The sequence below is a fragment of the Frieseomelitta varia genome, unplaced genomic scaffold (genome assembly GCF_011392965.1).
Source record: "Frieseomelitta varia isolate USP_RPSP 00005682 unplaced genomic scaffold, Fvar_1.2 scaffold_751, whole genome shotgun sequence".
NCBI lineage: Eukaryota > Metazoa > Arthropoda > Insecta > Hymenoptera > Apidae > Frieseomelitta > Frieseomelitta varia.
The window spans coordinates 335,072-350,950 of NW_025110536.1; the positions used below are offsets into that span (position 1 = coordinate 335,072).

General features: G+C 36.4%; 1 protein-coding gene across 1 annotated transcript in view; it reads left to right on the forward strand.

Moving 5' to 3' along the window:
- The window catches only part of LOC122535675 (A disintegrin and metalloproteinase with thrombospondin motifs 7-like), a 44,689-nt gene that overhangs the window by 15,851 nt on the left and 12,959 nt on the right, over window positions 1-15,879 (forward strand). Inside the window, exons 4-5 of the mRNA XM_043667410.1 lie at window positions 12,489-12,882; window positions 15,526-15,688. Coding sequence (XP_043523345.1) covers window positions 12,489-12,882; window positions 15,526-15,688 — 557 coding nt within the window. The remainder of the gene's footprint in view (window positions 1-12,488; window positions 12,883-15,525; window positions 15,689-15,879) is intronic.

The following is a 15,879-nucleotide window of genomic DNA, read 5'->3' on the forward strand; positions in this document are numbered from 1 at the left end:
TGACATAATGATCATTACTATGCGGCAATAATGGGTTAGTATAACCATTGAAAGTGTGAAGGATTACAATATAAGTGAACTTCTTCCTCAAATCAAATTACAAATGGCACAATTGACAATTCACACCTATTAAATCTTATAAATTTGTACGTATTTATACTCATTTTTAGTCAAAAATAATTATTATCTTACCATATTTGTCACCTTGCTCTTTCAAGTTTGGTAAAACTGACCCATTAACTCTACTACTAGAATTCGTAATTATAATGATGTATTTTTTAATTAAATTACAAGCTTGCCAACACTTTCTTGTAACTGTAAAGTTTCCGTGTTTCTTTCACTGTATTATAACTGAATACGCCACGTATGTATGTCAAAAGATATTATATTATAGACTTACATTTGAGAAGATACGCCAACTTGTTTGATCCATAAACGAGTCGTTGTACCTGTAACTAAAGTGAAAGAAATAAAAAGAAGCCTATTAAATAAATTAAATCTTCAGTGCAGTATTGTTCAGAATAGGTAACAGAGACTACAACCTTCTGATATTCTAATACGTGGTGGGAAACATTTCGGTTGCCTGTCACGTTCAAACAAATTTCAAGCGCGTGGTCGCACTCGCTTTCGCTGGTACGTGCCGCGTTCCACTCTCCCCTCTATTCGATACGATAATTGCGCATTTCAGAAATCTTGTGCCGACTGAATACGATTGCAAAGAAGGCTGCGACTGAATGAAAACGGCGGAGATTACACGGGGTAATTTTCTTAGAGACGCCAGAAAAGTACGTGATTGCGGCAGAATTAATCGCGGCGCGTTTTAGAATAAACATCGTCTCGCAATAAACGCCCGTTCGCGAGAAGAAAACTTATGGCAGAAGTTTAGTATTTAGGACAGCAGGAGTGGGTGGTACATCAATGGAAAGTTTATGATGAGAGAAACTCATCAAGGTGTCAAAATTCTCCAATTTAAGAGTTGTAGCCATTTTCGTAACTTTCATGAAGAAAATAATATAATTACTGGCCTTTCTGCTTGTAGATCAATTTTACTCGAATGTTTTTATATGTAATTTACAAATACATTTGTAATCGTCAGTGCTCTCAGTGAGTTTTCTATATAAATACAGAATGGGAATAGTTAATTTTGCAACTTTTGATTCGGTTTAATGTTATTGTTAATATCTGTCACAGATAATATAGAAAAACTTGAATACAAAATAAATTTAAAACTGTAGAATGCAAAATAAATTTTTCTAATATAATACAAATTCTTATTGCCACAGATGTGATCGTCACACAATCTGTACTCTACATAAATACAAGTTTGAAATTTTAGCGTGAATATAGATAATTATACGTATTATATATACATAATTATATTGTTTTTTTCCATCACATCCTCTGATACTATCGATAATGTTTTCATTGATGTACCACATGTTCTGGTTGAAGTTGACCTAAATACCAAATTCCAACCAAACTTCCTTTTTGCGAATTATCGTGTACAACCGTGTAATCTATGAAAATTCTTCTTGGCAATCTGACGTTTGCGCGTTCGATCCTTGCTTCTGAAATATCGCATCTATTACAGCGGATTTCTCGCATGGCGGATCCGCCACGCGTCTCCACGCTGTTTGAGAAGTTTGCTTTGAGGAAAACAAAGATCCGTCGGCGAAGTTTCGAAGATTCTTCGAAAAGAAATCCGCCGTTCGCGGGAGTTTTACGTTTCTGCGCGAGTTCCTCCACCTTGCAAAGTACATACATAGAAGTCGAGAAGAATTCACTGTTGGGTTTTCGGGTGTATTTACGGGATTGATTTTACCAATTTAGAATTAAGCCTTTGGTGTGGGCGGAACATGTGGAACTGAGGCTAGAAAATAATGCTTCCGTATTTAACAAACGAATTTTTACAGAATACACCTATATTATAAGTAGACCGCGGATTTTTATGCAAATTCATATGTTTACGAATACAATTAACGTTAAAACTAACGCATAAAAATTGTATCGAAGAGATTAAAGTACAACGAATGGGAAGGAGTTTATAATACAATAAAGGACACGAACCTTTATTTAATTTGTCAAATACTTCAAAATACTTCACAATACTTCACTCAACGATTAACTTAAAAGCGCTAGAACATTTTTTACATTTCACTCTTGTTCACTATATAATCTTCTAATCATCTAGACAACGACTCGTCGTAGTTTCACAGGAAAGTTTTATCTTTCCTTCTATCAATTTTTCTTTCGTTCTACTGCACTAAATTCCACCTCTTTCTTTTTGATCTTTTTCCTGGTTTGTTCCACCGTTATCATTCTCCGCATACCTGTCACCTAGCTCGCGACAATTGAAATCTCTAGTAGCGTTTCGAATAGTTTAAAAGCACGAATTCTTCACGTTCGTTCCGGTAACAAATGAAACGTCGTGTTACCGCCGGTATTACATTGTTGTCGTGACAAAGGAACGAGAAAAATCGGATCCGAAAGCAAGAGAACGATACACTGCAACAGCAGTTGTAACGCAACACGAAGGGTCAAAATGGTGTCACAGTGAAATCAAAAGGTATTCGGTTCAATACGTATCGCCCCGTTCTGATAGCGAGTGCGAATAGCCAATATACAAGGATCAATCGTGCATCGTCGAAAAATCTCAGCTACCTTGTAACACTCGGCTAGTTAAGAAATTTGAAAAATATGCAGGATATCTTTTAATTTTCTAAATTTTCTTGTATAAAAATTCTTTTATCAGAGCTTATCCTATCGATGAGTATTATATAAATATATAATATTATAATAATATAAAATATTATAAAATAATAATATAAATGAGTATTATATAAAGTATATAATATTATAATAATATAAATTATATAATATTATAATAATATATATAATATATTATATGTAAAGTATAAGTATTATATAAAGCGAATCACAAAAATATTTGAACACTTGTTATAGAAAGAACTTTCATATATCATATATATTCACATAAAACATTTTGAAACTTCGTTAACACTGCAATAAGAATCATTATGATTATTTTGCTATAATTTGGAATGAATCTGAGAATGTGTATAGGAATTACAGAATATTCATTTTCCTCTATATCTTTCATATATTTTGCAATCTCTCAGTACAAACATTCGGTCTTGAGAGAAATGAAGAAGAAAGCATCACATAAATAAATAAAAAAGTGGAAAATGTGAGAACGTGAACGACGTTGTTCAAGTTGATTCGAGTTGAAAAGTATAATGGAAATGGAATTTCGTAACTCGCGTCGCTAAAATTTATCAATTTAATGTGAGTCGTTGAGCTCGACAAAACGCGCAATTGAACGCCAGACGCAATCGACGAAATTCGATGAAAATTACAAGACGGGGAATTCCGAAATATCGAGATACTCGATGTTCTGAAGTCAGGCAGCTAATAGCGTATTAATTGCGCGCGGAAGATGTACGACACTGGAAACGACTTGGTGGATAATAAGCAGCTGGTAACTATTCACGCGGCCCACCAACTCGTTCGCGTGGGTCGGCCATCCGTGGATTTTAGAATCGATACGACCTTCGTCGGCAGCAGCTGTGGCAAGATCAACTGGAGCACCACCGCGACCGGCTCGTTTATTATATACTCACGCGTTACTTCAAATTGCATCAAACACGTTACACGATAAAATATCTGTTATCGATTTCTGCGCGTATAAGCGGAACAAACTCAGTGAAACGTTCGATCGTTAGGCAGATATATGTATATAGGCATATTAAACCGGCGATGCAACACGGTTTTAACTTTGAAAAGGACTTCTTGAGTTTGGCGATGTGTGAGTGAACAGTGACTGGTAGCAATTATCGGAATTAAGCGAAACTTTTGTGCAGGTACATATATCCACGTGTATCCATTAAGGGAGAGTAGTAATTTTAAATATTATAATTAGACTATGGATTTTTGTGAGAATTCATCTCTTTTAGAATATAATTAAAAAAAAAGAGAACAGAATGAATTATTTCAAATATCAAGCGTTGCAAGAATTACGTTAGTTTATTATGAACATTGTGTTCAATTTCCTGCAAATAACCCAGTGTTTAATTATAAATATTAAAAATACCTGATTCTCTGTCTTTCATAAAACAGCAGAATCTGAATAAAAAGTAAATGAAATGATACATGAAATAAAATTAAGTAAATTCTCAGAATTTCCTTTGATAGTCTTTGGTATTAAAAGTAGGATTTAATAATATAAATTGATTGAAAAAAATTGCAGATGAAATCTCGCATTATTGCAACAAATGTATTAACATACATTTGGAATAATCTGGAGTAACAAGAAAGGTAAGAAATAGATACTCTCTTGATTAAAAATTCAAAGTTTGCCAAGATTTCGAAAGAAATGACGATTTCTTCCAATAACTAAATATATTATTCATAACATTATTCTATAATTTTATTACCAAGATATAGATATTAAATATTAAAGTTATAATTATAATATCAATTTGGAACGATGTAACCAGTTTGTCATTAGAAAAATGGATGAAATCATGTGAAATTGTACCGATTAAGTAAACGATTGTGCTATTTAAAGCTTCAACATTTCGTATGTTACCGACCTGACATTCTTGTTTCTCACATAAAAGTTTGTCCCATCCAAAAAATAAAGAACGCTCTAAACTTTCAAGCGGCAAGAGGAAACTCTGAATTTTCGGCACGGATACTTTCAAAATTCATAAAACTAACTTTAGAATTTAAGGACGACGAAGGGCCGGCGTAGGGCACGTATCTTTGAATTTAATTCTGAACGACGAAAATGCTTGGAAAAAATCGCCTGGTTGCTGTGAATGATTCTAACAGTTGGCGTGAAAAAGAGAAAAAATTTCGACAACCGAACGGGTCGCGTTACCCTACTTGCAAGTATTTCACAGTCGATTGATTACTACCGAGTAACGGAACGGCGTACGCGCACGAACAGGAAGTCGATGCATCCTGGCGGATAAGGTTCGGTAGATTCGATCAAACGTACGCCGACCGGTTAAAAGTCAATTCGACGTTATGGCTGGTCATTTGTCATACGCGAGCCAACGAATCTTAAGCTGGACGATGCGTTGCATTTCACAGATTCAAACGGAAGTTACGGCATTGCACGCGGATCTACGATGGATGATACGTCCGTTTTACTTCTGCATCTACACAGTGACGTTCGACAATCGATTCATATTAATTTTATTTCAATTGTTCAACATTAAACAAATGTCTGTGGTCGGTTTCGTATGTTAATATTGACGCACCTGCGTTTGAATAAATTTCAATAACATTGTTGGCTTGTAATGTATTCAATTGAAAGTTCATATTTGTTTTACTAATGGGTGTGACAAGGTATACAACAGGTATACATTTGTGGACGGCGCGTTACTTGTTATATCCTTTTATCGTTATTAATTTCCTTTATTTATGGTTTAAATTAAATTATATAATTATATGATATATCAGCAAATTAATATCCTTCATTTGAGCAAACGTGTCAAGAAATCCCATCCGCAAAGAGATACGTGTAAGAAATTAAATGTGAGTGAACTACAGTACATATATTCAGTAATCAATATTTTATCTATCGCAAGGTGATTTTAACTGAGACTAATTTTAATTAATTAGTTTTTGTAAAAAGTTATTTTCTAAAAATAAAGTATTATTGTCAGTGTCGGATATTTATGGTAAAAGTAAGGAATTTGTGACAAAAATCGCCGATGTATCGGTTCTTGGACACCAAGGGAAGCAACGGACAAATCCGGTACCGGTTTTACCGTAGGATAAAATACTTAACGACACGTACGTATTTGATTTTAGCAATTTCCGCAGTTCAAACATACTGATAAGTTTGATTGGAAAGTCTCGCGACACGTTTCCAATCAATAAAAAAATAATAATGAAATCACTTATAAACCCGGGAGTTTACGAGTTGAAGCGTTTACGTCTGCTTTCAATTCCCAACGCATTTATCCCATTCGAAGGAATGGTAGGTAACGAGCAAGAAAGCAGTGGAAACGCATTTTATTATCCGCTTGATGCGTGGATGCGTTTACGTTGCTTCTTCTGTGATATTGTCCCTCTTCCACTTCTTTAAAACGAATAGAACCCATTAGGCGGCACGTTGACGTTTATAGCGTGATGAAAACGACGAAGAGAAATCGAACCTAGGCCACGCGGCAATCTGCGATATTACGTCGAAGGCGGAAAAACCTAACGGAGACGAAAGTAAATGGAAATCGATGTAAAGTATCTCGTAAATAGAGAAGTGATTAGAAAATTTTTCGTTGGTTTGTCAAACGTTAAGCTACGGTTGACATTGGGATTGAATTATCCATATCGAGCAGGTTTAGATAGCTGTGATCGATAGTTATTCCATTGACTCTGTCAGGTTAAATCAGAGTAGAATATACGTAGTACGGGTATTTTTAAAAAATTTAGTTTGCTTCGAGTAAGCAGTTGGAATTTTCTTCTTCTTTCTGTGTTGTAACTCTCAACACTGTACTGCGATGCAAAAGAATCCATTCAAATGAACAAGATACAGACAAATATTTACTTGGTAACTGTCTTTGGATTCACATTTCTGTCCCCTACTCTGTACTGATCTAACAATGTATATCTAACAATGTAACTGTGTATCAGTCTGTATAAGGCTTTATTCTACCGATTGTCGGAATTTACAATTTTAATTTCTAGTTGAAACGTCTATCGACTAAGTGATCTACGTTGTATATTACAGCAAATAATCTGAGAACAGGTAGGTAGTAAAGGAAGGCACGAGAAACCAGCTCGACTTGTCATTTAGATACACCTACGCTGTTTAGACCATTCGTAGATTCGCGTTTAGTTTTGAACGTCTTATCTGAGTTAAGTGTAAAAGATTGTAGAGACACGGTGACTTCGACGTTGAAATAAACTAAATTAGACTGTCCGGTAATTTTCAGAATAACGGAGAAGATGATGGTCGTTCCTAATCTCTGACCATTGATCTTTGACAAGTCAGCTGTACGATCAATTATTGTGCAAGATTCGAGCTGCATTCCTATTCTATTTTGTTTGCATACGAGTATGCGTCTAACTTACATTTCTTTCGATCTGCTGAAGTCTTACCTATTGATAATGGATTTATGAGACAGTACGTAGATCATGATAAACGCAAGAAAGATGGGTGATATGAATTCTGAAGATAATGAAAGATTTCTAAAAATTTATTTATTTCTAGATGACACGATCGATCGTTTGTTTCATATTTAATCTTCATATTCATTTTAAGTGACGTTTAAAGTCTTTATGATCATTTTTATGGCCATTTGTTCCAAATGAAAAGAAAGTATAAATATTAATATTTATTTTAATTGGCTTAATTGTAGCGTGAAACTCATTTTTCGCAGTCTTTATATTCGACGATTAAACGTCGCTTGGAGACATATTTTCTAAAAATATGTACATATAAATAAGAGTTTAATGTCTGTTGAATAAAATTCAGCTTCAACTTCTTATCTTCATCGCTGTAAATTGGAGCTGCTTCTTCTTCATTTCTTTTTGTATCTGCTTTTATTTAAAAAAAAAAAAATGTTTTTTTGTGCCCATATAAATCATTTCACGCTGTGTCCGCAGAGTGACGTAACATGTGATGAGCAACCTCGCCCGTATCTAACTGCGATCAAACTACTATTTCAGTACGATGACGCAGCATGTTGAAGCAAATGAAATGAAACAATACAACATTTTAATTCTTTCCTAATTTTTCTAATTAAACTTCGAATTTCACTTACTAGACATTTTTGATCGTGAGAAATCACCGGCGTAACAATTTTTCTTGCTCGGCGACGATATTAGCTTTGGAGAAATTATTTCACAGTATTTCGTTTTCGACTTTTTCATTTGAAATAAGATTCTCATCGAATATAAAATTCGAGTGATTGAGAATAACTAAAAGATTGAACTATCGTTATCCTCAGCGACAATTTATCCTAACTTGACGCAAGAAATAAACTCAATAATGCTTCCAAGCGGCGAGAAGAGACTTTATCTTCCTACCAATCGAAAGAACGACACGTTTCACTTTAAAAACGATTCATTAGCCGGTAATTGCGTAGCCTCGACTTTTCCTCCACCAACCGCAAATCTCAGCCCGATAATCACGCGCTTCGTAGTCTCTCTCTCTCTCGCTCTCTTCGATCGAATGCACATTGTCGTGCATTCAGCCAGCCGGGGTGAATTATTCGGAATGCAACATTTAATGTCACGGAAAGAGCGGATCGTTGAACGAGCGTGTTTGTGCGTTAGAGGAAAGTAAACAGACACACAGAAGCGTTCCACCGCGGCCTGCGAAATTGAATAGACGCGTTCGGCACGCGCGGTCGCCAATTAAATTCCAGCAACAATTTATCCTTGCCAGTTCTGCCAGCATTCCGTATTACTCTCGCCAGCTTTTCGATAGGAGGACTCTCTTTGTGCTACCATCGCCACCTCTCTCTTTTTTTCCCTCCTTTCTTTTCTTTTCGCCTTTTCGTTCTGTATCGTTCGCTGGTTACAAGAGAAGCCTCTCTAATGGAACCAGAGATAAGGAACGTTCGCACGTTCGGGGATGAACACGACACGACGCGCGGCTCTTTAATTCATATTGGCTGGTGGCATAACGGCCGGTGTGTCGTTTGTACACGTTGTATTGCCACGTGAAATTTACGCGGTTCGCGCGTGAGATGGAACAGGAGTTCTCGGCGAACTAACAGGGAGCGATTTTTCTTGATGATCTAGATAGGCTAGAAAAATCAAATACATCGTCAAACGATTAAAGAGAAAGATTTCTAAACCAGAATTCCTAATTTCTTCCGAACGGAACACAAACGTGTCCATTGGTTGGGAATAAATTGATAACAGCGACACGAAAAATAAATCTTATCGAGTATCGTCGAGCACTCTTTCTAGAATGAAAGTTCAAACTGCACCTGCTTCCTCTTCTCTTCTTAATGCAATACATCTGATACATTTATACAAGAACAGAAACGCCGTTCACCGTGACCACCACGGCAGTGGACGTGTCGGAAATGAAAATAAAGCGAGAAACAGCGCGCGTTTAGCGAGTCACCGTTGCTTGACAGCGCATTTTGTCTTCGAGTCATCGAGTCGAGTTTATCCTAGGCGCTTCCGGTCGATCCCGGCAATTTGCGCGTTCTTCCTTTTTTGCCCGTTCGGCTGGCAACCTTAATTATTCCCCGTCCAATGACTGGTTGTCATCGACAGCCGCAATGACGAGCACGAATGGACCACCCCGATGCTTCAACCACATACCTCCAAAGGTATATATCCAGTTATACTTTCTCTTTCTGTTTCACTATCGACCGATCGATTTATCCGAGCAAGAGACTCGAGTGAAGCTGCAGCGATTTCTACATTGATTCGTTATCGAATTACGTAGCTAAATCTGCAGGATGCGCCGAAAGACTCTAAGGTCTTTTTGTTCGCCATAAATCACCACGATCATCGTAGGTTGTCGTTGTGCGATGGTGAGCACGTAATATATGAATCGAGGCAATTTTACGCGATGGTATTTTCGTCTATTAATAATAACTTTACCTATCAATGCTTCCTAATTGGATTAGAATTGGCTATGCGATTCGATAGATTTCGATTTTTAACATTGTCGTTGATAATATAATTTGAATGTTACATACCTGTATAATCAAACATTGAAAGTTTCATTTTATAAAGTACGTATTTCTGTATTATACTATAGTATGTTTATAAATTACAGTCTCTAGCCATTGAATTAAGAATATTTCTAAGTTTTAATCTCGTATGTTTTTATTAAAATTCGAAAGTTTGAATGCAATTCAACGACAAAATTGATTAATTATTAAAATATATATTAAAATATATATTCACACTGTACAAGTACGCAAAGTATTGCGCACATTCACGTCGGTAGCAAAATTATTTAAAGTAAAACACAATAGTAAGTAATAAAATAATGAATTCATAATTGAGCTTTCTTCAAATCCTTCAATTTTACTAAAAACGCGTAAAATTACGAGTGCTCTTAATTCAGTGACCAGAAGCTGCAATTGGAACATTTTAATTTCGCGCAAATTAATTTCCCATTTGAAGTATTAAAATTTTAACACTAAAAAATAAAAGATTGACTATTATATACTTGAGAAGTAAAATATTTATGGTTACGTGCGTTGTAATGGAATCGCAATGACCAAGAAGACAGAGAAAAGAAAGAGGATCTGGTCTCGGTTAAACCATGACCAAAAAGTCAACTAAAATTGACCTATCAGGTTCGATCCGAAGGCTGATTGAATCTATATTTGGATCGATTCGAGTATAGCCATGGGAAGAACTGCTCACGTAGTCAATATACCGGGTGACTCCATTCTCAGCTCAAACTCGTTTACCGGTTCTATCCATCAAATCCTTTGGAATGACGGATATTACTCTCATTGATGTTACTCTGCATTTTTCATTGGACCGTAATCGAATTATATCGACTGTAACGTCGAAATCGCGATCAAACATTCACCAACTTTTGCCTGCTAGATATCATCAACCGACTGTCATTTCACATCGCCGAGAAGATAAGAATATGAATAGTTTAAAACGTCACGCGACGAACGAATTTACAATTTTTTTTTTTTTTTCACTTGAAACTAATGAAAATGTTCCAGAGTTCTTTTGTTTTAAAAACGAATTAAGATTTGATCCCATTGAAACGTCGTTTTTACAAATATAATTTTGATACATTTTAATTTTAATCTTCATACTATTTTTGCACGATTATGTTATACATTAAAATCTCAGTTTGGCGAATCAGCAGTTTGAAAATTTAAAATATTTTTGGAACGAAAAGTCGTTACAGTATACCTTTCATTCGTAATTCATTGCAATTATTGTTATAATATCGAACGCATAGATCCTTTATAATTGAATTTCTTTCGTTTCTCCAAATGAGAAATTCACAATTCGTAGTAATTTAATTTGTCGAACATGTAAATCAAGCATCCTCACATCGCCGAGGAATCGAAATTTTTGCAAATCTAGAAGGAGAAAATATCTTTGTACAGAATTTGTTCATGGAACGGAAACAATTGCGCAAAGTTTCCGTTGTTCGGCAGTCTCGCGGCAATGTTCGGGAGGCAACGTGCAGAAAATAGTAGCCTGTCATGAACGGATTCCGAGCACTGGCGACAATCCTCGGTATCATCGTGATCGCGAACACTAATGTATCTGAGAAACATGACAACAGACGCGGAAAAGTATACCATGGTAGGTGAGTGCACTGCGCAGCTTGCCATCGTTATCGATATCGTTTTTAGCCAGAAAATTCTCAGCCTTGTTCTCAAGATCGAAAACGGTTATGATATCAGTTTCGATTCACGAGACGAAATGGTCTTGGTCATCCCACGTGAACGAATACAAATTACAATTTACGAAAATACGAATCGAAAAATCATCGTCTAGGCAGAGATTGGACATTGAATCGTTGCCCAGTCACAGTAGGCATAAGATTGCAAAGAGTTAAATTAATAAAAGAGTTTTGTCAGGAACCATTTAAATCTGTCTGATTATTTTATCGTTCTAATTATTCGCTTCAGTCGTCCATTTCGTTGCAAAGAACCGATTCAATCCGATCGTTCTCCCTCGTGTTCCTCGACTGGTTCACTTCGCTACCTAAGTTTGGCATTCTCGCTAACAAATGTCCCATAACTTTGCCGACACATTCTTTCGTTCTTCTGCTCCTTCGACCGTGTCATCGAGGAGTTTCCTCCATCGAACGGTGAACCACCAGGGACCGTCGTATTACGCGGTTCGTTTCTGAAATAGGTCTCGATTCGATCGATTGCCGTGATTAAAGTTTAGTGGACGCGAGAACCGATTGATAAAGGTATTTGGACAATTAAAGGCAACATTATGTTGAATGCGACGAAGCATCGAGTTCGCGATTTTTTTACACTTACGAATCGAGAAGAAAGGACAATCGTTTTGATCAAGCATGTCTTACGAGCTCGTGAATTTTAATCGCGATTGATTTCAATCCCGATTTACTGTTCGCGCGTAGTCAGGAATGTCTGTATAATCCTCTCACATATTTCTAATCCAATCATCGCCACAAAGGAAGTTAATATGAAACTTCACGATAAGTGATTCATGCATTGTATAATAAGTTCAACTTAACTCATTTACTTGTAGTCAAATATATACTTGATCAGTTATATATGAAGTATAACTAATACTATAAACTTAAAATAAGTATGTACTTGACTAATCGTTAGTTAAACTTATTTGTTCATAGTATAGTATTATTCATATTACTATATTATCATGATAAAATATATCTGTACTTACATTTAAATTTCAAACGGTTTCTTCTCGACTCGGGTAACAAATTTTTTCAATTCACGATCCACAAAGATCATCACGAAACTTCATTTCTCTTCTCGAATGCACAATGTTCTCAGGTACACGAGAGACGTCCGCGATCCGGAATTTTTGATCCCGAGAAGAGTGTTCGAAGATGGCAGCCTCGACACGTACTCGCTGCCAAATTTCTATGATCGGCGTGAGTTGAGCGAGCGTAAGAAGAGATCGACAGAGGCGGGCGAGCAGGAGCCTCAGACCGATAAAGTGCACCTGGTGCTGCCTTTCAACGGGATCGAACATCACGTGGAGCTCAGCCCCTATCACGAATTCATCTCACCCGACATGGTAATCGAGACGCGGGGCGCCGGCCTTAGAACTAACTTGGACGAGGCGTTGCGATTCAAGAGAGCCCCCGATCGACAATGCCATTATCGGGGCTTCGTTAGAGATCACCAGAAATCGAAGGCTGCCCTCTCTCTCTGCGACGGTGTGGTTCGTAAATTGTAAACTCCCTTTCCGCCTGTTGGCGATGTTGGCTTACCGCTCGTTCGCTCACTACTGTTTCCTTTTCTTCCTCTGGGTCGAGTTGGATTTTATTTGTTTTGATTTTCATATTGTTGTTAGACGTTCGGCGCGAAGCGTAATATATAAACACGCAGTAACATTTAGGCTTAGGTTGGCGAAGTGTCGCCCCTTACGTATAACATTGACCGCGCTGATCTTATTTAACATAGTTTTCCAACTAACAGTTTGTCGTTTTTCTTCCTATTTGTTTTCTGAATTTCTTCATACAGAATATATATATATATATATGTATATTGTGTGTTATATAAAATATTTTGAAACATTAATATTGTAGTAATGAGATATACAATTATATTGGCAAAATTTGAAACCAATCTAAAAATATATACTAAAATCAACTAAAAAATTTGAGTATACGTTTTACTCGTGTTACAATATCTAATGTAACATATATAACATAAATTCTGATAAAATATATAGGTAATTGATTTAAATATTTTTATGAAATGTGAAATTATTATATTATATTTACACAGAATATTCTGCAATTTCTATATATGTATATCTTCAGATTTGTTCGAAACTTTGCCTACACTGTAATCGGATTTCATTGTTAATGAAATTTCAAAATGTTCCATATATTACAAGTAGTATTATACATATACAAGTAGTATAATATACATATATATTCACAAGAGTGCCTATAAATGTTCAAATGTTCCATATATTACAAGTAGTATATTATACATATACAAGTAGTATAATATACATATATATTCATAAGAGTGCTATAAATGTTCAAATACTTTCATGAGCATCGCGATAACAAGTTCAGAATTTCTAATTCATTCTCTCCGATGATCTATCCAGCTAGCCCTTGGAGATTTCGTACAAATTGAACTTGTTAGATTAGACGATTGTCTCTGATCCGCAATGAGACAACCGTAACAATATAATCCACAACGACGGCGACGCGAGCGTGCGCGAATCTCTTCGAGGCTAATCAAGCCCCTTATTACACATTTAAACGGATGCAAATTAATATAAGGTATTTGCATTTAGATCGACGCGTATCCCGTGGGCCGTGTCGTCGAATCGACAGAATGATCGATCGTAAATTCGGTATCGAAGCTGATACGCGCGTTTGTTCGCCATTCAATGGCCCTGAGTCTTGGTCAATTCTCGCGAGAATTTCGGGAATTCAGCTGCGAAACACCTCGACAGAGCGGCTTTTGCTTTCAACTTGATGCAATTGTCGTGCTGTACGGCGAGACAAGATCTGCATAATCTCCTTCCCTCGGTGACAATGATCCGATCTTGGCTGCTGGTCGGGAGGACACTGTCTCTGGCACAAGCTACGCAAACGGTAGACTGTAATTGAGAGATATGAATCTCGGATTGCCTTCTTGTAACATTGTTTTTTTCTTGTTAGATTATTCGAGTAAGAATTTTTGATGATAAGATGTAGAAAGAAGATATTGCAAGTTCGTGAAGGTTAAATGAATTTATGACGAATCAAAAAGTTTTTATGTCTTTTAACGTTTTGATCTGTAAATGTAAAGACTAGTGCAGGTTGAAAATATTTCTCGAATTTTTGTACTTCAACCTTCAAGATTATGCCGCGTTAAAAAATTTTTCAATGTTTCATAATTGTAAAAACATCTTTGAGAAAACAAATTCAGGACAGTCGAAGTAGAGGTTTTATGCTTTAAAATGAAACCAAAGTGATTTTTAGATTAGTTATGTTCTTTATTGTACAAAGGTATTGTGATCTAGTCTAAATTATGGAATTATTCTATCCAAAATTAATTAATTATTGTACAAAGACTACATAATACCATAAATATTATTGTACAAAGACTATATAATACTATATATATTATTCTACAAAGACCACATAATACCATATGTAGTCTTCGTATTTTATTGTATATGGTATATTATAATCTAGTCTAAATTATAGAATTATTCTAACTAAAATTAATTAATTCCTCAATAACAAAATTCCGTTTCTCAAGATTCTTTCTATCCCGAATTCTAATTTCCTCACGGAATATCTGCTTCCGTTCTGCTTTTGTTCCGCTGTAGAACAACGGTTGCTCGTCATGCACTGCACTAGACTACCAGATCAGAATATCCCGTGAATTACCGAGGATCTGCTTGTTTGCCTCCGCTACTCCGGGGAGGCGCGAATCCTGAATTATGAATTATATGTCGTTGGCTCTAGCCGCGATAAATGTTATGTGTGGCAACCGGTCGTCGTAATTGCCACGATCGTCGGATTGTAATTTCCGAAGCGTGGTCGCGTAACTTCGCGATCCGCGGAATGGAAATTCGGTACGGATTTGTTGGGTGTAAACGGAGCAAGAAACGCGCTCCGTTACGGCACGTGTGCACACGCGTATCCTGTTCGCGGGAGTGAAACTCCAATTACAAGTTTCGCATTGGCTTCGTACTTGGTTTAGCCAGATTGGGAAGGTTCGCGTAATTGCAGCCCTCCCTCTCTCTCTCTCTCTGGTATCGTTTTCTATCGATGCGACGCGATATTTTATTTACAATAAGATTGATTAAGGAGAAAATCGATAAGTGAACTAGTGGACTCGTACGCAGGTCGGCTATGTGCAAACTGATCACGATCGGTACTTTATCGAACCGGTGAACGAAGCTGAACCGCAACAGGATGGACAGCACGTTCATATAGCTTACAAACGGGACGTTCTGCACGAGAGTGGCGGAGGTCCGGATCATGGTTACAGCTTCTGTGGAACTTCTGGTTAGTAATTATCGGTAAAAAAAATTTAATTTAAAATGATAATTATAAGATGTGTTAAAAAACAAGGAAGCTGAATTTCAAACGATAAGTAAGTGAATATTTCATAACATGCACAGTGTCCAATAGGTGAGTATTTGTGATTTTTAATTATATGATATTTGCGATAGTTGTGCTGAAACTTTCTTTTACAA